This window comes from Pimephales promelas, chromosome 3 (assembly GCF_988280905.1).
Source record: "Pimephales promelas chromosome 3, fPimPro1.hap1.1, whole genome shotgun sequence".
Taxonomy (NCBI): domain Eukaryota; kingdom Metazoa; phylum Chordata; class Actinopteri; order Cypriniformes; family Leuciscidae; genus Pimephales; species Pimephales promelas.
In genome coordinates this window covers 33,279,450-33,305,741 of record NC_142771.1, presented here as the reverse complement: position 1 = coordinate 33,305,741, position 26,292 = coordinate 33,279,450, and the positions used below count along the sequence as shown (strand labels likewise).

Here is a 26,292-nt window from a genome sequence, read left to right as displayed (position 1 = left end):
CTTCATAATTATTTAAGATTTATTTTTAAAAACTGTCTTTATTAGGATTATTTTATGTTTAAGTTTTAAATAAACAGAGAACATGCGTCCATCCTGGCAAGAGTAGTGGTCACAATCTCAACCTAGCTAATGTATTTGGGAGGATATATAAACTTCATAAACTGGTTTCCACAAAGAACCCATTTGAGGCATGTGCTTCTGAAATGTTATGACCCCGTTAAGAGTAAAACCCCCACAATTGTTCACTTTTTAGACATGTTACTTTTGTGATTAGTAATTAATTGGTTATTATTTCTTAGTTCACAAGTAGTTCTCAATGAGGATATATTTCTTTAGTAACGATCAAATACCTACCAAGGAACTACCTTTGTACTAATTACCTATTACTTAATGCTTAGTTAATATTGCTTCCATATTAGTTAATAGTATTAACTTCGGTGTTAATGCAGTACTACCTATTACTTCCTGCATAGCTACTTGTTAACTACTGACCATTATTTTAAAGTGTTACCACTGATCACTGGTCCACAGTCCTCTAGAGTTTTGTATTTTTTTTATAGAGTTGGGACCATGACGTCTTAATAGCTAGTGAAAAATGTTTATTGTCATATTGCATTACATATTGTCATTTTGTTGTCTATTGCAAAAAAAAAAAAAAAAAAAAAAAGCTTTACTAATTCAGTAGAAAGGCATCTTTTGGCAGGACTCAAAACTTTTTTACTGAACGCAAATTAATTGAACACTCCCAACTTCATTTAGCCTACAATAAAGTAAAAAATAAAAAATAAAACATATTTGGTCTCATTCCAGATGCATGAATAATAAAATACAGAATTAAGTCAACATACAAACCTGTGAAAGTCAAAAGCTGTGAAACTGCCAAGAGATAAACAAGTCCCAAAAAATGTTGAAGCATTTTGAAAAACAATTGATCAGAAAATACTGTAAATAAGAAAAAAACTTTATCACTGTAACGCAGGTTGCAAAGTCTGTGACTGGATAGCAGTAGCTCGAGCAACGCAATAGTGAAACAAAAAAACAACAAACCCCACCCATCATATATTTTGAGAGGAAATTTCACTGGGTTGACCTCAGGAAGATTACGTGTTAATGAACATTACGTGTAAACAGACTCAGAAACAAAATGAAATCTAGAAATAACCTGAACCCTTGCAATGAGTATTATCATCATACAAAAACAACATCAAAAAAACAAATATTAAGTTTCTCTGAAAAAACAGTTTTCAAAGGTTTCTTGGCCTGAAAAAAAGGTTCTGTTTTATTGCACACAGCGCCCACCTGTGGTAATCACAGGATAAAACAGACAAAACCCAGAAACATCTGACTGACTGACATCAACTATTAGGGCCTTATTTTAAAGCTAGGGTATACGATTTCAAAGATTGTTCATTATTAATATCCTCGTTTAGATGCTGGTTATGGTTATATAGTACAATCCTAACAATATGAATAGAAAAAAGAACGAAAAAAATCCATTCACTCTATTGGCTGTACAGCCGCAGAAAAGTTGACCAATGTAAGCTGTGCGGCCGCACAGCTTATATTGGTCAACTGCTCTAATCCAATCACCAGCTCCACTTGAAACTCCGCCTGGTGCTCGCATCTCCAACCCAACCGCCCCCGCCCCCCTCCGTGCGCGAGCAAACAGCTGACAGACTGTCTATGGTAGCTAGCTAGTAGCGTCAGATCAGCAATGGATAAAACAATGGATAAAAATATAAACGACAACAGCAAGCGGCCCCTGCTTGCCCCTACTCTAAAGTTTGGACGGAAGAGAAAGTCTGTGGAGGAAAGATCAGAGATTAAAAAGAAATGTGAAGAACGCCGGACTCTAAGTAGGATAAATATAGCGTCCTTCAGTGACCATTGGAGAAAGCTTCAGGGAGATCTGGGACTGAAAACGACGCTGACACGGATGACTTTTTGTTGAGCAGGTAAACATTTATTTATTCTTTTATGGTGTGACGTGTTACGTGGCTTTTTATCAGTTTGACAACTTGCTCATGCTGCCGGTCGGCATTGAAAGTTAGCCGTTTAGCATCGCCGATCGCGGTTCAAAGTAATTATATTTCTTGTTCGAGGTTTCTGTTCGAGCCGATCGGAATTTGAACAAGATGCGCTGCGTGCTGCAATAACAATTACTGAAAACCTTAGCAATACTAGTAGTATTATAATGGTGGTGGGGAGTTTAGAACATTTCATGTGTTGCTAATCTTGCGTTGACGTGAACTCAAACGTGACATACGTCAGGGATCAGGTAGCACAGAGGGGAGGGGGGTGTGTGTGGAGGGGCGGGATGAGTTTTTTAAAACTTCCCTACCGTCTCGACCGATTTTTAACATCATATACCATAGCTTTAACGATCTGAAACACAAGTATCAAGTTGTAGGCGGGTCCTATTTTACCGGCGGGATATGACTCTTGCGCGCGACGGAAGTTTAAAGGGTTAGTTCACCCAAAAATTCAAATTATGTCATTAATTACTCACCCCCATGCTGGACCAACCCCGTAAAATGTTCGTTCATCTTCGGAACACAAATGAAGATATTTTTGATTAAATTTGAGAGGTGGATCACTGCTACATTGGCTGCCTAAGGGCTTGAAACTTCATGGCCCAGAAAGTCAATGAAGAAAATGTTTAAATATCCCATGTGACTACCGTGGCTCAACTATATTTTTATCAAGCGACGAGAATACTTTTTCTGTGAAAAAACAAACAAAAATAACGACTTCATTCGACTATTTCTTTTCTTCCTTCCGGGCCTGAGACGAGAGTTCAAGAGATTTCCACGACGCACGCACGAGAACTGAACTTGAGTTGAAGATGATCACAATTCTCGCGCACGCGTCGTGGAAATCTCTTGAACTCGCATCTTAGAGACACAGAGATTTTGGAAGTTCCTTTCACTGTGAAGATAAATATCAAAATCGTCTTCCATTGCGATTTCCTGTATATCTGTTTAGATCTTCACAGTGAAAGGTAAAACTTCCGAAATCTCTCTGTAAACAATGAGTGACGTACACGTGCAAGAGATCACTTCCGGAGCATTTGCAGACCGAAGCGCCCGCGCCCTCAGATCACTTGGACGTGGCTGTGGTTACAAGAGGTAAAAACGATATAAATACTGAGAAATACATTTTCTCACACAAACTGCTCGTTTCGTGTCTTAGGCCATCAATGTGTACTTACATTTACGAGTCATTAAATCATGTTTAATTTGGACTTCTCTGTGCATGCTCTTTGAGGTGGTGACCATAGACCTCCATTATATGACTGACAGACAGGAACAGTTTGACCTAAAAATATCAAAATTGAAAATACTGTGGAAACAAAGACACCTACATCTTGGATGTCCTTGAGGTAAGCTAAAACATATCAAAAATTTCAAAGTGAACTATCCCTTTAAGATCTTAATTTTTGTTCTAAAGATGAGTAAAAGTCTTGCATGTTTGGAACATCAGCAGGTTGAGTAATTTATGACATTTTCATTTTGGGAACAAAAATGAAAATGTCATTTTTGCCACTCTGCTTCAACAGAGGCTCCAGAGTCAGGTGCCTACCATATGTATGCATGGGGGTCAGCTCATGGCAATGCTCTGGCTCAGTGTTGTAGTCGACTCGAGACCACCTCACTCGAGTCCGAGTCGACACCGAGACCAGGGAGAGTCGAGTCCGAGTCCATAGAGAGTCGAGTGCGAGTCGAGACCGAGACCAGTGAGGGTTGATTACCTAATTTACTTTTATTTACTTAGAGAAAACCTTTTTTTTTTTTTTTTTACTGAATTTACTTAGAGTTTAAAAAATATGATCAGTTTAGGGTAAAAAGGCCACATAGTAGGTGGTGTTAAAAGTAATTTAATTACAATTTGTCATGCGCAGTTGCGCACTAGAAAATCACCAATCACTGGGCGTGTCAATCAATTAACATACATTAATAATCATGAAAAATATTTTTAATTGAACTCGAGTGGATTTGGGAATAATTCCGAGTCCTAAAAAAAAAATGTTCGAGTACGAGTCAATTCCGAGTCCAAATGGACACGAGTCCATAACAAGACCAATATGGTCTCGAGACCGAGTCCGAGACGAGTCCGAGTCTTGAGTACTACAACACTGCTCTGGCTTCAGGGGAGCATACTTTGACAAAAGAAAAAGTGAAGCTAAAGCTTCCCGCTCGATTCGAGCCATAGTAGTGTGAGGTAGGATAATACAGAACTGAAAGTGAACTACTCAGACCTACCCTGTATCAGGGGAAACACTCCCACCTCACCCTGAGGTTTACCAGGGTGTGGGCCTGCCTGCAGCTGTAGGGGTGACAAAAAATGTATCTGTGACCAACCTCGGGGAGTGGGGCTTGTTTGTGAGCCAAACCACCAACAACCCAAGGTAAGTGAAGCCTAAACTGGCGCATGCTAGTTCATCCATATGCTAGTTCTGCATGGCAGGGTCGGGCAGACAAACCTTGCTCAATAAATACTCATTGTACAGTGGAGGCCTATATGAGGCATAACCCAGGATCTTTTTAAACCATGCCTCATTACTCTTATCGCCTCAGAATGCAGAGAAGGGGGCAGGCCTTGGCCTAATGACTCCCATGGGAGGAGGTTGTCATACAGGGATGCTTTCTTGAAACCTACATTCACAAAGTAAAGGTTCAGAAGAAGAAATGCTTAAGCAGAGTGCCTCCACTATCCCTTGCACAGCCTAGACAGCCCGTTCTCATCCTTTAACGTCATATAGAGCGCTATATGCAAAAACGGCGCTATACTACGCACATGGCACCCGTTATCGTTAATATAACACGCAAACCCAAAACGTTATAAATCCTTTAGCGTGAATGACACGCACACCCTACCCCACACCTAAACTTAGCCCTCACAGCGCGTGTTATATTAACGATAACGGGTGCCATGTGCGTAGTATAGCGCCGTTTTGTCATATAGCGTTCTATATGACGCTAAAAGATGAGAATGCGTTGGCCTAGACCAGCCAGAGGCCTGTAAGCAAAGATCTACCTCGACTACCTGAGAGCTTGGAGGAGCCACAGCCTTACTAGAAAAATTGACGTAATTTGATTGTGATTTTAGACACCTGAAGGCGTTCCCTTCAGGGTCATTCGACGAAGTGCGAGTTCCCTTTCGAAATACAATTAATTATTTACTGTAGTGTTTCATAATTAAAACGAGAGAACTAGAGTGAGAGAACTTCAAAAATGGAGGGGAAGGACATGAGCTTTATTAAATTATTAACACCACACATCAACAATCATTAACAATATTCTTGAAAACATACGTCCTGAAAGCATTCTGTCAGTTATAGACAGGCCTGACTTGAAGTTTATATGTTTTTTTGGAGTCGTATTAAAAGGATTGAGAAAGAAAAAAAGAAAGAAAGAAAATTATTACTGTCATGTTATTATTACTGGCTTAAGTCAAACACACAAGAATTGGTTTAAAGAAGAAGTACATAGAGTAAATTAAAAGTGTTGTCAAATTTGTCTAACATAGAAAGTAAATTTCTGGCTTTAGAGATTGTCCATCGCCTCACACAATTTTTAAGGCGTGAATATGGAGTGATGTTTTTCAGGATCTGCATTAATGCACAAACATGTCTAACAACAGTATTAAGTTATTTACCACAAAGAGATCTTTTTCTTGTCACGTAGGCAACTTTGATAATCTCACAACATAGTGGGTATAACACTTTTATATTGTGATCTGAATGATGTTCAATACATCATCTTTGTTCAATCTTAGAATTTTCATCCATTGCTGAAGAGACATATGTTATACTGCTTTACTGACTGCGATTACTTCCAGTAGATTGTCTCTTTTTCCACACATAGATAAGTAATGTGACGATTATAAGAAGCAGTGCACCGGCCGCTGCAAAACTGAGAATGTAGTTTAGAGATATGCCTAGAAAGGAAAAAGCAAAATAGGTTCAGGTAAGTATTAAGTAATATAAAACTTAAAATCTTTAGCACAACATTCATTTTGTGGTTAAATGACTGAACAGTAATATATCACATAATTAAAAGCTTGTTCTAAGAGCTATTGTTAATATCTAATGGACAATATCATCATACTTTCTTTCATTTTCTTCAAGTGGACCATCAGTAATGTAATACTTATTGTTTTATTTAATTTGGAAAATCCAGCACAGCACCTTCAAACTGAGTCACTTACAATGGAAAATGTTACAAAAATGAACAGTTACCTTGTATGGACACTTTTACATGTCTGATGGTGGTGCCAGCTGAGTTGCTCGCAATGCAGTGCAGATCCTCAGGTGTTGATTCTGTTATAGTAAGAGTTTCACTATAAACTATATCAGTTGTGCTGAGATTCCAGCTGATTATTGGTGTTGGGTTTCCCTCGGCTTCACAAACAATCTCCACTCGATATCCTCGAAACACAGGCACTATGGAGGGCAGTTTGTTCTCATTGATGATCGGTCCATCTGCAGGAAGGAGTGAAAGAAAAACAGTTTTTGCTGCAAAAATGGTTTTGCATTGCATACATGGTATCATACATTTCTTATGTTAATCTACATTTTAATTTAGTAGTTTTCAGCTAAATTGATCAAATTTTGAAAATTGACAAGAAAAAGTTACATTGTATCTGATCCCCATCCCCACACAACTTGTTGCATATAGTAAGTGCTAAAATATGCTTGATTTGGACAACAGATGTTCTCAAAAGATTAATAATAGAAAACTGACAGATCTTACTTACAATATACAGTAATGCTGAGAGGATCTGATGTGACTTCAGGAGGAGGTTGAGGTCCTTCTTCTCCCAGTTCCAGCTTTGCTTCACACCAGTACTGAGCTCCATCATCAGCTCTGTCTGGACGGATCAGGAGTTTAGATGTTTTATTGACTGGAGTCTTGATGGTGTCAGGGAAGATGGTTTGATCCACCAGAGTCTGTCCTTTGTACCAGTTGATAATGAGATTCTGAACAGGAGCCACATTGAGAACGTCACACTGGAGCTCATACTGGTTTTCCTCCATCATTGGTCCGGTGTGATTCACAGTGCTGATGGACACACTGTCTGGAGTCTCTGTGGAGGAAGATTTACACTCTCTGATATCTGCAGTCATCAATGTACAGTAGATATTTCTGAGAATATAAAAGTATCAATAACAGAGAAACTCACTGTAAATTGTCACTGGGAGAGGTACTGTACACTGTCCCTTATAGTTTATGTAGCAGCTTGGCTCTGTGTCCCAGTCTGTCAGTTCTGACACTCTCCATGTGATCAGACTGTCTCTGCTCATGGGCACTCCTCCCTCACTGGCTTCCCATCCCAATCCTGTATGCGGGACAGAAGTGCTGCAGTCGGCTGAAACAGGACCGCCGAACTCCACAATAACTCTCTGTGGGTTGAGCTGAAGAGGACATTCATCAGAACCTGTTAAACACATTGAGAAGGATGTGATTTGAAACTGATGAAGATTCAGCACAGAATAGCAGCACTGAAGTGTTAGATTACAAGCAGACGCAGAAATAACTTTCCAAGAGTCATTAAGACCTGCAAACTGATTACTGGTCCACAGTCCTCTAGACTAGAGTTTTGTATTTTATAGAGTTGGGACCATGACGTCTTAAAAGCTAGTGAAAAATGTTTATTGTCATATTGCATTACATATTGTCATTTTGTTGTCTATTGCCAAAAAAAAAAAAAAAAAAGCTTTACTAATTCAGTAGAAAGGCATCTTTTGGCAGGACTCAAAACTTTTTTACTGAACGCAAATTAATTGAACATTCCCAGCTTTATTTAGCCTACAATAAAGTAAAAGCTAAAGTTTAAAACATATTTGGTCTCATTCCAGATGCAGGAATAATAAAATACAGAATTAAGTCAACATACAAACCTGTGAAAGTCAAAAGCTGTGAAACTGCCAAGAGATAAAAAAGTCCAAAGAAATGTTGAAGCATTTTGAAAAACAATTGATCAGAAAATACTGTAAATAAGAAAAAAAAAACGTTATCACTGTAACGCAGGTTGCAAAGTCTGTGACTGGATAGCAGTAGCTCGAGCAACGCAATAGTGAAACAAAAAAACAACAAACCCCACCCATCATATATTTTGAGAGGAAATTTCACTAGGTTGACCTCAGGAAGATTACGTGTTAATGCACGACTGCAAAACATACTCAGGAACAAAATGAAATCTAGAAATAACCTGAACCCTTGCAATGAGTATTATCATCATACAAAAACAACATAAAAAAAAACAAATATTAAGTTTCTCTGAAAAAAAAAAAAAACAGTTTCCAAAGAGTTCTTGGCCTGAAAAAAAAGGTTCTGTTTAATTGCACACCTGTGGTAATCACAGGATAAAACAGACAAAACCCAGAAACATCTGACTGACTGACATCAACTATAGACCTTTTTCACAAAAACCGGAAATACGTAATCGTTGTGGAAACGGAGTTCCCGTCAACTGTTAACACATCAGAAAAACCTACTCTGGGAGGAGAAAATTGATCAGAGAGTCTTCAAAACTTCGAAAAAATGTAAACTTGTCATGGTACTGTTGTTGATGACTTTGTAAAATGCTGTGGTGATGCTTGTCTGCAGCTGATGTATCTAAGACCAAAGATGTGATATTGATTTTAGAACTGAAGCTCATTCTTCCCAATATACGTTCATTAAAGGTAAGAAGGTGGAGTGTGTGGAAAGTTATTAATATTTAGGGAGTATTATTTACAATAAACTACATTTTGATGTGAATACCAGAAAGAAGTCTGTCAGTTTTATTCAACAGTTATCCTGATTTTTTTGCACTGCTGTTGATAGAACGATCAAAGATGAAGAAAAATTATACAAATATTAATTTATTCCTTGTACACTCAGATTGTTAAATACTCAGAATGGTATATATTAATATTTTAAATGTATATGTAGCCCACTGTTGTGTGTTCTTATTTATCTTGTTTTATATTGTGGTGTATATTTTATGTGCTTATTCCGCTGGATACAAATATCTTAATACAGTTGAACATGAACTAACGTTACTTCAAAAATACGCAAATCATAAAACATAAAAAATAAACAAACAATGACGGCTTATTAGTGAATGGTGACATGAGAAGTACAGAAGATCACAGGATCAATAACATCCCGCCAGATTGCCTGAATCCATTTCCGTCGAACTTCATCGACAGGGAACTGACGAGGGAAGGAATGAAAACGACAGGTATGGCTGCTTTTGGGAATAACAAAAAAGATCGGTACGAAACAACTCTCACTAGTTGCCTTTGGCGCTATCTGTTATGAATGGAGCAGAAGAAGATTACCACGACAATTGCGTATTTCCGGTCACAAATACGGAAGTTGTGAGAAAGGTCTATTAGGGTCTTATTTTAACGATCTGAAACACAAGTATCAAGTTGTGGGCGGGTCCTATTTTACTGGTGGGATATGACTCTTGCGCGCAACGGAAGTTTAAAGGGATAGTTCACCCAAAAATGAAAATTATGTCATTAATTACTCACCCCCATGCTGTACCAACCCCGTAAGATCTTCGTTCATCTTCGGAACACAAATGAAGATATTTTTGATTAAATCTGAGAGGTGGATCACTGCTACATAGGCTGCCTAAGGGATTGAAACTTGACGGCCCAGAAAGTCAATTAAGAAAATGTTTAAATATTCCATGTGACTCAACTAAAAGTTTATCAAGCGACGAGAATACTTTTTCTGTGAAAACACAAGCAAAAATAACGACTTCATTCGACTATTTCTTTTCTTCCTTCCGGGCCTGAGACGAGAGTTCAAGAGATTTCCATGACGCACGCACGAGAACTGAACTTAAGTTGAAGATGATCACAATTCTCAAGCACGCGTCGTGGAAATCTCTTGAACTCTCGTCTTAGAGACACCGAGATTTTGGAAGTTTTACCTTTCACTGTGAAGATAAATATCGAAATCGTCTTCCAGGTAACACTTTAGAATACGGTTCCTTCGTTAATGAATAACTACACAAGAACTAATGAGTAACACAATATTAACAATCTAGTAACTATTATTAACTAACAAGAAACTCTGATTAACGAACTAGTAAGTAATAGCGCACAGACGAAAGTGGTAGTTCACTATTAAGTAATCAATAACTACTATTTTTTTAATACTTCCCAGAGAACTACTGAAAAAGTTTATTAACAATCTAGTAACTACTATTAACTAAAATAAACTCTTATTAATGAATTAGTAAGTAATAGCTCACAGATGAAAGTGTTACTAGATACTTCTGTGGGAGTTACTAATTATTTGGATTCGTATTATAAAGTGAAGATCATTGGAACTAACTAGTAATTACTCAAGTATTACTAAAGACATTTTCTAAAAGTGACTAAAGTTCACCAAAAAACTCAAACATTTGCACAAATCATGACTAGATCATGTAGTAACACTTGAGTAATTACTATGATCTTCACTTTATAATACGGATCCAAATAATTAGTAATTCCCACAGAAGTATCTAGTAACACTTTCATCTGTGAGCTATTACTTACTAATTCGTTAATAAGAGTTTCTTTTAGTTAATAGTAGTTCCTAGATTATTAATACACTTTTTCAGTAGTTCTCTGGGAAGTATTAAAAAAATAGTAGTTATTGATTACTTAATAGTGAACTACCACTTCGTCTGTGCGCTATTACTTACTAGTTCGTTAATCAGAGTTTCTTGTTAGTTAATAATAGTTACTAGATTGTTAATATTGTGTTACTCATTAGTTCTTGTGTAGTTATTCATTAACGAAGGAACCGTATTCTAAAGTGTTACCGTCTTCCATTGCGATTTCCTCTATATCTGTTTAGATCTTCACAGTGAAAGGTAAAACTTCCGAAATCTCTGTGTAAACAATGAGTGACGTACACGTGCAAGAGATCACTTCCGGAGCATTTGCAGACCGAAGCGCCCGCGCCCTCAGATCACTTGGACGTGGCTGTAGTTACAAGAGGTAAAAACGATATAAATACTGTTCGTTTTCTCACACAAACCGCTTGTTTCGTGTCTGAGGCCATCAATGTGTACTTACATTTACGAGTCATTAAATCCTGTTTAATTTGGACTTCTCTGTGCATGCTCTTTGAGGTGAACCCCATAGACCTCCATTATATGACTGACAGACAGGAACAGTTTGACCTAAAAATATCAAAATTGAAAATATTGTGGAAACAAAGACACCTACATCTTGGATGTCCTTGAGGTAAGCTAAAACATATCAAAAATTTCAAAGTGAACTATCCCTTTAAGATCTTAATTTTTGTTCTAAAGATGAGTAAAAGTCTTGCATGTTTGGAACATCAGCAGGTTGAGTAATTTATGACATTTTCATTTTGGGAACAAAAATGAAAATGTCATTTTTGCCACTCTGCTTCAACAGAGGCTCCAGAGTCAGGTGCCTACCATATGTACGCATGGGGGTCAGCTCATGGCAGTGCTCTGGCTTCAGGGCAGCATACTTTGACAAAAGAAAAAGTGAAGCTAAAGCTTCCTGCTCGATTCGAGCCATAGTAAAAAAAAAAACAAGTGAAACAACAAATTCAGAAAGAAAAAAGAAAGAAAAATATAAAGAAAAAACACAAAAGAAAGAAACAAATACACGCGCTCAAAATTCACGCTCTCACACACGCTCCACAAACGCCCACGCATGCGCAGAGAGAGAGAGAGAGAGAGAGAGAGAGAGAAATGTGAGTTTTAACAAACTTTTAATACAATTACATTTCACAGTATATCATATATGCATAAATATTAAGATTAACCCCAACTCACAAGAAATGTGCAAAATATTTAAATCACCTTCAAATACACACACAATGCCTCATTGCAACACCAAATAGCTTCAGAAGTGATCAGATCATCCATACGCCTGCAATGAGCAAAATCAAGTTTTTTCATAGTAGTGTGAGGTAGGATAATACAGAACTGAAAGTGAACTACTCAGACCTACCCTGTATCAGGGGAAACACTCCCACCTCACCCTGAGGTTTACCAGGGTGTGGGCCTGCCTGCAGCTGTAGGGGTGACAAAAAATGTATCTGTGACCAACCTCGGGGAGTGGGGCTTGTTTGTGAGCCAAACCACCAACAACCCAAGGTAAGTGAAGCCTAAACTGGCGCATGCTAGTTCATCCATATGCTAGTTCTGCATGGCAGGGTCGGGCAGACAAACCTTGCTCAATAAATACTCATTGTACAGTGGAGGCCTATATGAGGCATAACCCAGGATCTTTTTAAACCATGCCTCATTACTCTTATCACCTCAGAATGCAGAGAAGGGGGCAGGCCTTGGCCTAATGACTCCCATGGGAGGAGGTTGTCATACAGGGATGCTTTCTTGAAACCTACATTCACAAAGTAAAGGTTCAGAAGAAGAAATGCTTAAGCAGAGCGCCTCCACTATCCCTTGCACAGCCTAGACAGCCCGTTCTCATCCTTTAACGTCATACAGAACGCTATATGCAAAAACGGCGCTATACTACGCACATGGCACCCGTTATCGTTAATATAACACGCAAACCCAAAACGTTATAAATCCTTTAGCGTGAATGACACGCACACCCTACCCCACACCTAAACTTAGCCCTCACAGCGCGTGTTATATTAACGATAACGGGTGCCATGTGCGTAGTATAGCGCCGTTTTGTCATATAGCGTTCTATATGACGCTAAAAGATGAGAATGCGTTGGCCTAGACCAGCCAGAGGCCTGTAAGCAAAGATCTACCTCGACTACCTGAGAGCTTGGAGGAGCCACAGCCTTACTAGAAAAATTGACGTAATTTGATTGTGATTTTAGACACCTAAAGGCGTTCCCTTCAGGGTCATTCGACGAAGTGCGAGTTCCCTTTCGAAATACAATTAATTATTTACTGTAGTGTTTCATAATTAAAACGAGAGAACTAGAGTGAGAGAACTTCAAAAATGGAGGGGAAGGACATGAGCTTTATTAAATTATTAACACCACACATCAACAATCATTAACAATATTCTTGAAAACATTCTGTCAGTTATAGGCAGGCCTGACTTGAAGTTTATATGTTTTTTTGGAGTCTTATTAAAAGGATTGAGAAAGAAAGAAAGAAAACATTTTTTATAGCATTTTTCTCATGTCATGTTATTATTACTGGCTTAAGTCAAACACACAAGAATTGGTTTAAAGAAGAAGTACATAGAGTAAATGAAAAGTGTTGTAAAATTTGTCTAACATAGAAAGTAAATTTCTGGCTTTAGAGATTGTCCATCGCCTCACACAATTTTTAAAGTGTGAATCTGGGGTGATGTTTTTCAGGATCTGCATTAATGCACAAACATGTCTAACAACAGTATTAAGTTATTTACCACAAAGAGATCTTTTTCTTGTCACGTAGGCAACTTTGATAATCTCACAACATAGTGGGTATAACACTTTTATATTGTGATCTGAATGATGTTCAATACATCATCTTTGTTCAATCTTAGAATTTTCATCCATTGCTGAAGAGACACATGTTATACTGCTTTACTGACTGCGATTACTTCCAGTAGATTGTTTCTTTTTCCACACATAGATAAGTAATGTGACGATTATAAGAAGCAGTGCAGCACCAGCCGCTGCAAAACTGAGAATGTAGTTTAGAGATATGCCTAGAAAGGAAAAAGCAAAATAGGTTCAGGTAAGTATTAAGTAATATAAAACTTAAAATCTTTAGCACAACATTCATTTTGTGGTTAAATGACTGAACAGTAATAGATCACATAATTAAAAGCTTGTTCTAAGAGCTATTGTTAATATTTAATGGACAATATCATCATACTTTCTTTCATTTTCTTCTAGTGGACCATCAGTAATGTAATACTTATTGTTTCATTCAATTTGGAAAATCCTGCACAGCACCTTCAAACTGAGTCACTTACAATGGAAAATGTTACAAAAATGAACAGTTACCTTGTATGGACACTTTTACACTTCTGATGGTGGTGCCAGCTGAGTTGCTCGCAATGCAGTGCAGATCCTCAGGTGTTGATTCTGTTATAGTAAGAGTTTCTGTCACGGTTTTCAGAAACGAACCCAAGTGCAGACAGTTTTCAAGAAGCCGCTTTATTTGACAAACAGAAAGCAAAAACCCACGAGGGGGCAAACGAACATTGACTAGACTCTACGCTGACCTTGACAACAAACATACAGCAATACTGACAATAAACTTGACTTGACAATTCACTTGGAGGATTACTCACAGACAGGATACACAACGAACAAGCAACCAGTAACAACCACAAGGACAATATATAAGGGAGACAATCACAAGGGCACAGGTGACACTGATGAAACAATAATGACTGACCGAGGAGAACAAGGGGGCGTGGTAAGACAAGTGACACTGATAAAACATTAACTGACAAGTAAACGAGGTAAAGACGAGACAATGCAACCTAAAACCAGCCATGTGCTTACACACAAAACATGAGTCTGTCATGATCCAGCCTCAGCTAGAGGACAGGATCATGACAGTTTCACTATAGACTATATCAGTTGTGCCGAGATTCCAGCTGATATCTGGTGTTGGGTTTCCCTCGGCTTCACAAACAATCTCCACTGGATATCCTCGAAACACAGGCACTATGGAGGGCAGTTTGGTCTTATTGATGATCGGTTTAGCTGCAGGAAGGAGTGAAAGAAAAACAGTTTTTGATGCAAAAATGGTTTTGCATTGCATACATGTTATCATACATTTCTTATGTTAATCTACATTTTAATTTAGTAGTTTTCAGCTAAATTGATCAAATTTTGAAAATTGACAAGAAAAAGTTACATTGTATCTGATCCCCATCCCCACACAACTTGTTGCATATAGAAAGTGCTAAAATATGCTTGATTTGGACAACAGATGTTCTCAAAAGATTAATAAAAGAAAACTGACAGATCTTACTTACAATATACAGTAATGTTGAGATGTTTTGACGGGGCTGTTGGATGAGGTTGAGGTCCTTCTTCTCCCAGTTCCAGCTTTGCTTCACACCAGTACTGAGCTCCATCATCAGCTCTGTCTGGACGGATCAGGAGTTTAGATGTTTTATTGACTGGAGTCTTGATGGTGTCAGTGAAGTTGGTTTGATCCACCAGAGTCTGTCCTTTGTACCAGCTGATAATGAGATTCTGAACAGGAGCAACACTGAGAACGTCACACTGGAGCTCATACTGGTTTCCCTCCATCATTGGTCCGGTGTGATTCACAGTGCTGATGGACACACTGTCTGGAGTCTCTGTGGAGGAAGAGTTACACTCTCTGATATCTGCAGTCATCAATGTACAGTAGATATTTCTGAGAATATAAAAGTATCAATAACAGAGAAACTCACTGTAAACTGTCACTGGGAGAGTTACTATACACTCTACTAAATTATAGTTTATGTAGCAGCTTGGCTCTATGTCCCATTCTGTCAGGTTTGACACTCTCCATGTGATCAGACTGTCTCATTATGTTACTGTGTGAGTGGGGCTATTTTGACCCTTGTTAGTGGTATAAACTAGCGATTTCTTTTTACTTACTCAATGCCCCCATTACTAGCATTATACGCTAAACAGTTTTTAGAGATAAAACTCTTTACATTCGATTATCATGAAAACAAATCTCAGAGAACGATTGACTATGTACCGATGTTTTATTAGACCAAAGGTTCATTGTTCGCCGGAGTTCTCCTTTAAAGGTGGAATACCTAAGATTTTTGCATTAAAATATCCCAAAATCACAAGGCCAGTGTTATGGAATATTGTGAGTTACTAAATCTTTACTAAATGTATATGTTTCAAACAATGTTTAAATCGCGAGAAAATTGAGATTTTAACCAAGGAAACGGGACGTGTGAGCAGGGGTGAGCTGGGAGTTGCGAGTCAATCGCGTCATATCCGCTTACCTCGGTTTCCGCTCGTACTGCGTGTAGTCCTGGACAAATGCGGTAGTTGTGCGTTAGCGTCTATCAAACGTCAGCTTGTTTCGCGCATTTGTTATGGAATGGAGCACAATTGTTCTTTTCATTTATTCTCGGAATGTGAACTGTTGTCTGTAAAGGGGGTCGCACACCGGACGAGAAGCGCTGCGCCACGTTTAGGACAACTCCATAGCATCGCACACCCGACGCGCACTTTCTCATCAGTGTATGGCCAGCAATATTGTTATGTTTAATGACAGAAAATTAAGATAATGTCTGTTCTATGTTATGATTGTACTGTACAATTAAATACAATCGTTGCTGAGTCTGCATTCTGAAAACTTTACCTCAGAGCATCCGTTCACTGAATGAATTGAGAATCTCACCTGAAAAATCTAATGATAACATCAGCAATTGTCATTCAAGCAGCTAATTTCTGTAAATCACTGCAAAACTAAATGCATATTGCAGCATAGGGCGATGTCATGAAACTGCACATGGAACATGGACAGAGGTGATCCAAACGCAGGCTTTATTAAAGAGGAGAATCCAGAGACAAGTACAAGGAAACAGGCAGGGGTCAAAACCAGGTAAGCAGTCCAGATCAGCAATCAAACAATGCAGGGATTAGACAAACGGGAAGACCAGATACAGGCAGAGAGTCCAGGAACCGTGAAACTAGGAAATACTAAGGAAACTAGGAAATACTAGGAAAACACTCGAAGCAGTCAGACACTATACACAATACTGAGCACCGAACAAAGGGGAAACTCGGGCTTAAGACAGGTGCACTAAACAAGATAATAAAACACAGGTGCATGAAATAAACCATAATCAGTCCAGGGTAAAACATGAATGAAACAATAAACTAGGAAAGAGTGCCCCCCAGAGGCTCAAGCGGGCACTCCAGCCGCAGATCGTCACAGGCGAAGTCAGGATCCATTAGCAACGGTTTGAGACAAAAATAATAAAAATTTTATATTAAACTGTGTAAATGGCGCTCTGTGGCGCAGCAGGATTTTTGAACACGGTCCTGATTGAGGCGTTGCTGGGCGCCACGGACAGACGCCGAATGGCGCCGCCGGTATGTGTACACTTATAGATAATAATGTGTTCGAATAATTATGTGGTGCGACGCGGCGCTGCAGCTTCTCGTCCGGTGTGCGACCCCCTTAACGTTAATTTTGTGAAACTGTAACTGTGGTTGAATACTTACACGACATGAAAAGATGTGTCAAATGTACATTAAATTGATTTTTTATTTTTATAAAGTTACCAAGGAGGACCAGCCACGTCAAATCCTTGCAAGAGACCTGCCCCTTCAAACCCTCTCCACCATAGCTTCGTCCAGTGACTCGTACAGTAACATCTGTGATAACTAATTTACTTTTAAACCTGACTTTTCTTGCGCGGTTATTTCAGTTTAATGAAAAACAAGCATGTCATTAAACGCAACGTTTATAGAAATCGAACTTTACCTCATCCATGACAACTAATTTTCGATTCCCGTCTGACTGATTTATCCACGGTGGAGTTGAAAACAACACTTCCCATCATTCCGCGTTCCTCCACGTCGTCATCAAGCAAAGCCATTGTTGTTGTTTTTTGTTGTTGTTTTGAATGTAGCGCCCTCTAGCGGCATCTAAATCTTAGGTATTGCAGCTTGAAGTATAATTTTTTTAAGTATATATCTGAAAAGCATATTGAAAGTAGACTGAAAGCACACTCTCTTATTTTTAGTTTAAAACAAGTATTCTAATAGCACACTTGAATAAACTTATTTTTCGTAAGGGTATTGTTTTATTTAATTTGGAAAATCCAGCACAGCACCTTTAAACTGAGTCACTTACAATGGAAAATGTTACAAAAATGAACACAGTTACCTTGTATGGACACTTTTACATGTCTGATGGTGATGCCAGCTGAATTGCAGATCCTCAGGTGTTGATTCTGTTATCGTAAGAGTTTCACTATAAACTATATCAGTTGTCCCGAGATTCCAGCTGATTAATGGTGTTGGGTTTCCCTCGGCTTCACAAACAATCACCACTGGATATCCTCGAAACACAGGCACTATGGAGGGCAGTTTGGTCTTATTGATGATCGGTTCAGCTGCAGGAAGGAGTGAAAGAAAAACAGTTTAAGAGGTTTTCCATTGCATATATGGCATCATACATTTCTTATGTTAATCTACATTTGAAGAGTTCAGATGCAAAAGCCTCTAAGTGCCATTTGAAATTTTCTTCTAGAATGATCATTTTTATCAAACTTGTATATTTAAGTTCAGTGATTTCACTTAAATTGCAATGATAATTACCTATTAATTGTTATTTAAGTGAAATTACTGAACTTAAATATACAAGTTTGATAAAAATCATCATTAAAGAAGAAAATTTCAAATGGCATTTAGAGGCTTTTGCATCTGAACTCTTCATTTTAATTTAGTAGTTTTCAGCTAAATTAATCAAATTTAGAAAATTGATAAGAAAAAGTTACATTGTATCTAATCCCTATCCCCACACAACTTGTCACACGACTAAAATCTGCTTGATTTGGACAACAGATGTTCTCAAAAGATTAATAAAATGACAGATCTTTACTTCCAAGGTACAGAAATACTGAAAGGATCTGATGTGACTTCAGGAGGAGGTTGAGGTCCTTTTACCCCCAGTTCCAGCTTTGCTTCACACCAGTACTGATCTCCATCATCAGCTCCGTCTGGACGGATCAGGAGTTTAGATGTTTTACTGACTGGAGTCTTGATGGAGTCAGTGAAGTTGGTTTGATCCACCAGAGTCTGTCCTTTGTACCAGTTGATAATGAGATTCTGAACAGGAGCCACATTGAGAACGTCACACTGGAGCTCATACTGTTTAGGTACTGTAGCAGATTGGCTGTCCCATTCTGTCAGGTTTGACACTCTCCATGTGATCAGACTGTCTCTGCTTATGGACACTGCTCCCTCACTGGCTTCCCATCCCAATCCTGTATGCGGGACAGAAGTGCTGCAGTCGGCTGAGACAGGACCGCCGAACTCCACAATAACTCTCTGGGTTGAGTTGAAGAGGACATTCATCAGCATATGAACCTGTTAAACACATTGAGAAGGATGTGATTTGAAACTGATGAAGATTCAGCACAGAATAGCAGCACTAAAGTGTTAGACGCAGAAATAACTTTCCAAGAGTCATTAAGACCTGTAAACTGATCACTGGTCCACAGGCCTCTAGAGTTTTGTATTTTATAGAGTTGGGACCATGACGTCTTAATAGGTAGTGAAAAATGTAATGGGTTTCTGTAAAAGCCCATCTATTGTCATATGCAGCAAAAAAGCTTCACAAACACAGTAGAAAGTTCAATTTTGGCAGAGCGAGTCCAAACTCAAACATGTGTTAACTGAACAGAAATTAATTTAACACTCCCTATTCTGGTCTTAAGACCAAGACAAAATCATGATCATTCACGGCATATCTAGTCTCATTCCAGATGTATTAGTAATAAAATACAGAATTAGGTCAACATACAAACCTGTGAAACTCAAAAGCTGTGAAACTGCCAAGAGATAAAAAAGGCCAAAGAAATGTTGAAGCATTTTGAAAAACAATTGATCAGAAAATGCGAACAAACTGTATCACTGTAACTCTGACTGTAAATCGGTGACTGAAGACCTCAAGCATAAATAGTCTACTCATAAAACCCCACCCAAAAATTATTCTGAGAACAAGTTAAAGGATGACCGCAAGACAGAAGCAGAAATTAAACTAAATGAACTTAAATACTTGAAAATAACTTGTATAATGGTTTCCCCTATAGATAACTAGAACATCTGAAGAGTTCAGATGCAAAAGCCTCTAAGTGCCATTTGAAATTTTCTTCTAAAATCATCATTTTGTTCATGCTTATATATTTAAGTTCAGTAATTTCACTTAAATGACAATGAAGATTACCTATGAATTGCCATTTAAGTGAAATTACTGAACTTAAATATACAAGCTTGATAAAAACGATCATTCAGATGAGACTGATGTTGTTTGGCACATTAATTCCTTCTTTGGTTCATAATTTGAGGCTTTCAAAGAAATGTAACATTATACAAAAACAACAAAAAAATGTATTTAAAGTTTCTCTAAAAACATTTTCAAAGGGGTCCTTGGCCTAAAAAAGGTTCTGTTTTATGGCAAACACCAATTTGTGACCCTGGATCAAACAATACACTGTATGGGTCAAAATAATCGATTTATCTTTTATGCCAAAAATCATTAGGATATTGGGTAAAAATCATGTTCCATGAAGATATTTTGTAAATTTCCAACTGTAAATATATGAAACATTTATTTTTGTGAGAGAATGCATTACAATAGCTCAAAATGCGTAGAGATATCACGCCATTTGACTCGAAAGTGGCGTGTATGTCTACGCAAAAGTCATGATGTCATGTTGCCATTTGGCTTGCCTGTCCTTGGGCTTGCCTCCAGGCCTACTGCCACCTCAAGTGTGAATTCACCTTCAGGGAGGCCGGAGAAGCCTACTATCTGATAGCAACTGGTAACTATGAGCCCTGATAGTTCCAAGGCGGCCTGCCAAGGCCATCCAGCCAGGGGACTCGCCTATCAGGAAAGCCTGGTTGGGCCTACCAGCTGTAGTAAGTCAATTCTGCCACAAGGGTACACTGTTGGGAACCATACCTAACGTTGCAGCCTTGGTTGGCAGATAAGCGGTTTACACAGCGCCTACAGAGCATCCTGATGCCTAATCACATTGCCCATGGCAGTGTACTCAGCAAGAGAGCTAGTTTATTTCACTATAGAGCCGCCATTCTTTGCCGTATGTGGGCAGAGGGAAATGAGGTTCTGTAGAGCTGGGACAGATCAAATTTTGCTAGGTGGATTGTGGTGGCGAAATACTATTGGGTAAATTGGCAATGTACCACAGACCAAAACAAAAACAGGAACACAAATTTCAAATAACTGTATGTATTATTGTTTTTCAGAGAAAAGAGTATGTGAACACAGCATGTTACTTAAATATCTGCAAATTTACTACAGTCAAAAACTTACATACAGCACCTTTAAATAACCACAACTGATAACACGCATGGCGTAAATATGTAAACTCATAAAGCATGTTAAAAGTCATCCATGACTGATAATCTATAGCAGTGCAATAAAAAAGGATCATGACATTTTCTCTTGCAACAGACAGAGAGGCTCTGAATTTACAGGACTTCCTGTTCTTGCTGGGCTTCCTGTTGGGGTTTGTTTACAAGATCTCACGTCACCAGAAACTTCTCTCGCTGCTATCATGCATGCATGTGATAAGAAAAATGCAGTACCCTATAAATCCTACTGTATCTTATGTGATGCACATTTCTACAGCCTCTAAATTATTGACGTGATCAAAACTCTGCTGAAAAATCTGTTAAACACAATGCACTACATGCCTTGCTGTCTGGTTGGTGATATATTTTTAGCAAAGTACATTAAGATATAATTCTAAACTGTTAGATCTACTGGACTAAAGTAACTTAGGTTTTACTAGATTTTTTTCCTTCACTAAAAGTTGTTGTTGTTGTTTTTAGAAGTAGGCTATGTTAAAAAAAAAAATTTTTTATTTTGTAATATAACTGTTCCATGTCTTTTCTTTTATACACTAAACTTCCAAAAGTTGTACATATAAATATATACTTTAGTTCTTAAGTGGGTCAAAAAAGCACTCTGATGATATTTAAAACTATAATACGTTCATTTATGTGTCCACAAACATTCAGTTTGCACTTACAGTTTTTCTCGATTGTTTACACACATTTTCTGAAAGAATGCCTCATATTCTCAGAACTCTACACACAAATCTAAAAACACTCACACAATTGGCAAAACCGCTCAATTCTCCTGCAAAATGAAACTTTACATTCAAAACAATGTTATTTCTTCTCAAAATGGTATTTTGTTTTCAAATGACACAGACAAACCATCATATGAATAGACATTTATAAGAACCAGTTGAACACTGATGTGCTCAATGGAAAACACTATGATCAATGGAAAACACTTCTTCTCCATTCATCATAATGATTTGGGCCTTTTTTGTTCAGTGTTACACTTACTACAGACATTACATACATAACTGTGTTGTAAAATATTTGAGAATATTGTTTTTTATACACAGACCACACAAATACACGGTAACAAATATATTTAGATAGATAGATCCCACATTTTGTACACCCCAACCAACACAAAGTTGCACATACAGTGGTCTACATACAAAACAACAGAATTTCTTATGCTGTTACAGTAAAAAAAAAAAAAAAATCTATGTTGCATCCTCTCTTTGGTTTTGGTGTTTTATGCCAAAGCTCTGATTGCTAATTGTAAAACTGTGTGAAATGTGTTTGCCCATGTGACGAGTCAGTGTGAATATTTGAATGGCAGTGTGTTCCTCATGAAAACAAGACATTTTCTGCTTGAAAATTGTGCCAAATGCAGAGAATTGTGTGTAGTGTTTTGAAAAACGTGTGTTTTAAAACTGCAATTTGAGTGTAAAGCAGGAATTGTGCTTGTAGTTCAGTAAAATTGGCTCAGGGGGTTGGTGAATGAGTTACATGTTGTGGTCATTGTGTCTCAAGTGCCAGAAAATGTGTGTAAACAATTGAGAAAAACTGTAAGTATATGTTTTTAAATTAAATTATTTCCATAAGAAGTACTCTTTTTACACAAGGGTTGTGTGCTATCAAAAAAAAAAAAAAATGTGTGGAATGTTGTTACAGTAGGAGTATCTGTTAGTACGATAAAGGGATTAACTCGGTGAATGGTCCATAAAAAAATGTGCAAGGAATTGTTTAGGGCAGTATTCAATGGTACATACTTGCACCTTATTTGGACCAGCATGTATTCCAGCATGTTTGTTAGTGTTCATCTAAAGCTCCTGCGTATACATTGGCTGTGCAAAATGCTTTCTTCTCAGACTCAGAGGCACTTTTCACTTTTCACTCTCAGAGGCACTTTTTCAGTCTTATGGATGAGGTGGAGACCGGCTGAGGTGGATCTAAGGGGCTATGAGGGTTGGTAGGGAGAGAGGAGGTCAGTGAGGTATGAGAGGGCCAGGTGGTGAATGGCTTTCTAGGTAAGGACTAGGATTTTGTATGTTATCCGGTGGTAAATGGGAAGCCAGTGTAGCTGTTTTAGGACTGGAGTGACGTGGTGCCAGGATTTGGAGCAGGCGATGAGGGCGTCATCTAACTGACGCTAAAGGAAAACGTCAGTTAGAGGACGCGGTTAGGTTTAGGTGTGGGGGTAGGGGTAGGGTACACGCGATCCTAGGGCGTCATCTAACTGACGCTAAAGGAAAGCGTCAGTTAGAGGACGTGGTTAGGTTTAGGTGTGGGGGTAGGGGTAGGGTACACGCGATCCTAGGGCGTCATCTAACTGACGCTAAAGGGCGCCTAAAGCGTCAGATATTGAAGCATGGTCAAATGCTTCCCAAGGCGTCAGTTAGGTGACGCCTTGGGGGTGAGAATGGGCTGAGCCGCCTGAAGTCACACACTTTTGTGTCACCATTTGCACGCGGATTTCCCAAACAAAACGCTCGTCTAAACGCAGAATAAAAAGTGATGACGCAATGCCACTTTTGCGTTTTCTCTTCAGAACTGTTTCCGTGTAAACATAGCCTGAAAGTGACAGAAGTGCAAATGTTACGGCCTACCCCATATGCCTGGTTAATTGTAACAGAACAGAGGGGTTCGTTGTGTGTAACACACATAATTTAGTACTATTTTATTTGTATAGTTTGATATTGTTTGATATTGCATGTAAAATTATTATTATTCATAATAATAACAGTAATAATAATACAAATGAGCTTAAAATCTAAATGTAAAGGGTTTATTGCATTGAAAATAGGCCATGTTTTTTTTTTATAAATAAACAAGTGATCAATGCATAGTAAACTACATTTTAAATCTTTTAACCCTTATGCTGCTTTAGGGACATTTTTGGTCTTTTGCAGTTTAATTTCTTTGACCATTTTGGCTGTTTTAATGCAAATGGTATGAAATTTGGCAAAATTGTGACTTTTTGGATACATGTAAAAAATGTGATCCCATTTTGCAAAATATGTATAACACACACTGTGTAGATCAAATAGTAACACTCAGCACCATAAAGACCAAAAATGGCCCATTGAAAAGCATTAAAACGTTGTTTAAATCTGAGGCTGTCAGTAATACATGAAACATGATTTTTGCACAAACATCCTTTCATTTTGAAGCAAAAGCATTATATTTGCATTATATAGTGTATTCCACCAGATGACGTCACTACATATTTATTCCCTATGGGTGGAAATGCACCTTATTTTAGGCAATAGGCAATGTTTAATAGGTGGCCATTTTTGGTGTAAGTGGGATTTTTTGCAAAGTGGGACTGTGATAATCCAAATCTAAAGTTTTCTCTTTGCATTTACTTTATTGAAAATAATTGAATTTTTGTGTTTTTTCCTCTTATACAAATCGATGGTTTCGCAAACAAAACTGGTAATTAAAGGGTTAAAATCCTGAAATTGAATACATTTTTGGTAGTTATGATGAGGACTGATGCTGGTTAAAAGATTTAACTTGGTAAAAGTGGAAAATAATAATAATATATAATATTTTAGGCAATGTTTAATATGTGGCCATTTTTGGTCCTTAATGCACTCAACGGTGTTAAAAATCTAATGCAGCACAAGGGTTAAATGAACCACGTACTATAGAACATGAAAACACAAGAACGCCTGGCAAATGAAAACATAAACCAGGCACTCTACAAACATGCGACACGAGAGTGAATGAACACTCAAGCCGTGCTCTCAAACATGAAGCATGAATGTACAAACCCCACAGAACCAAAATCAAACTAGACAGGAGTGAAACAAAGCACATGGACAAGAGAGCACATGGCTCGAGCACAAGACAAGACGAAACACAAGTTTCAGGGCTCTGTCACTAAACTAAACTCAAGTGACAGAATTTTCAACGAAAAACACCTTAAAATGTAGTTTATTTTAAATAAAAATTAATTTTCCAGCCATCCACTGTCACAAAGAGGTAATGGCACATCACAAGATGGCTGTGGTTAACATGTTCTTCTATAACACACCTTGTGTGTATTCTCACTGACATAGTGTGAAAACTAAATGTGTGAAACTGCAACCCTTCCCAAGCTCTAATTGCTGATAATTCAGTTTTTCATGACAATTTTCTTGTGTTTTTCTGCTTATAGGAAGTGGCACTACTGAACTTGTGCTCAGCTCACATTCACAGAATACAGAAGAAATTTAAAAGATGACCTGAGCAATGAATGATTAATGCTTTTACAGTTTTTTTGTTTTTTTTCCGATTGCTAAACCACAGTGAGGACAACTGGAGCTACATGTGCAAAACTCTAACTCCAGTCTGCACAGCAGCAGTTCATGTGGAACAAACTCGTTTTTCATTGATAGAACACAGTTTTCTTTGAAGAAAATATTACTTTGTATGAAGTCACTGAAATTGTTGAAACTGTGTAAAGATGAAAAGTTTGTATTTTCTGCATTGGTGTTTGATGCTAGTGTTTTTCCTCTCAGTGTGTTCTGAGTGACAGTGTGTGTTATCTCAGTGAGGGTTGTGCACACTGAGCCTGTTTTGAGCCGTGTGTTAAGAGTTGTGCTCAGGTGACTGTTGGTAATGCAGACTGTAGTTAGAGTTTTGCACATTTAGCTCCAGTCGTGCTCACTGTGGTTTAGCAATCGAAAAAAAAAACTGTAATTGAGATATTACAAGATAACAATCAAATATACTACTAGAATACTGCTGTTGTAAACAATAATGTAAAAAATTACATTTTATCATTTACTTTTCATTTACAGTTTTCTTTTAAATGATGTCATGTACATTACAGTTTTACAGTCGCTAGGACACATTTCTCAATGCTTAGGTCACTTTTTCAAAACTCTTCTTCACACAGTTCTCCTAACCAGCTTTCAAGCACAGCAGTTAATTTCACATTCAAAATGCACTAAAACTACCAAAACACTTCATTCATTTCTCAAATCAACACATTCTTCCATAACACTAGCAAAGGTTGACAGCCAACAAACACACTTTGTCACCCACAACACAATGACCTAAAGAACACTAACAACATGTAGCATTATACAATCTTTGTTTATAATTCACTGCAATAGAGTTTACTGGAATGAATCAGACATGATGCAGAATGCTTCAATATATTTTATGTCTTTTATTTTTATTTTTTTGCACTGAGTAATTCCAAAATACAAGAATTTGTATACACACCATCCACTGATACAGATACAATAGTAATGCTCTC

The 26,292-nt window shown here is 37.9% G+C and overlaps 3 protein-coding genes and 1 long non-coding RNA gene across 4 annotated transcripts in view; all 4 read right to left on the bottom strand.

Annotated features, from left to right (window-relative positions):
- The window catches only part of LOC148982054 (vascular cell adhesion protein 1), a 31,180-nt gene extending 25,853 nt beyond the window's left edge, over positions 1 to 5,327 (bottom strand). Inside the window, exons 1-3 of the mRNA XM_089128039.1 lie at positions 5,315 to 5,327; positions 4,484 to 4,572; positions 4,263 to 4,326 (exon numbers count right to left, since the gene is read on the bottom strand). Coding sequence (XP_088984165.1) covers positions 4,263 to 4,326; positions 4,484 to 4,572; positions 5,315 to 5,327 — 166 coding nt within the window. The remainder of the gene's footprint in view (positions 1 to 4,262; positions 4,327 to 4,483; positions 4,573 to 5,314) is intronic.
- Positions 5,236 to 8,271, bottom strand: LOC148982053 (vascular cell adhesion protein 1-like). The gene is made up of 5 exons (XM_089128762.1): positions 7,904 to 8,271; positions 7,186 to 7,440; positions 6,760 to 7,089; positions 6,242 to 6,484; positions 5,236 to 5,940 (listed from the first exon to the last, which is right to left on the bottom strand). The coding sequence occupies exons 1-5, from the start codon at positions 8,181 to 8,183 to the stop codon at positions 5,819 to 5,821; spliced, it is 1,230 nt and encodes a 409-aa protein (XP_088984888.1). The 5' UTR covers positions 8,184 to 8,271; the 3' UTR covers positions 5,236 to 5,818.
- A 2,424-nt stretch (positions 8,272 to 10,695) lies between these two features.
- Positions 10,696 to 12,582, bottom strand: LOC148982052 (uncharacterized). The gene is made up of 3 exons (XR_016155178.1): positions 11,990 to 12,582; positions 11,839 to 11,908; positions 10,696 to 11,500 (listed from the first exon to the last, which is right to left on the bottom strand). It is a non-coding gene; the product is annotated as an uncharacterized LOC148982052 (long non-coding RNA).
- A 380-nt stretch (positions 12,583 to 12,962) lies between these two features.
- LOC148982051 (vascular cell adhesion protein 1-like) lies at positions 12,963 to 19,534 on the bottom strand. The gene is made up of 7 exons (XM_089128763.1): positions 19,475 to 19,534; positions 18,858 to 19,034; positions 15,377 to 15,461; positions 14,951 to 15,280; positions 14,533 to 14,675; positions 13,965 to 14,064; positions 12,963 to 13,663 (listed from the first exon to the last, which is right to left on the bottom strand). Exons 2-7 carry the CDS (start codon positions 19,026 to 19,028, stop codon positions 13,539 to 13,541), a joined length of 954 nt encoding a protein of 317 aa, XP_088984889.1. The 5' UTR covers positions 19,029 to 19,034; positions 19,475 to 19,534; the 3' UTR covers positions 12,963 to 13,538.
- Between the last annotated feature and the right edge of the window lie 6,758 nt (positions 19,535 to 26,292).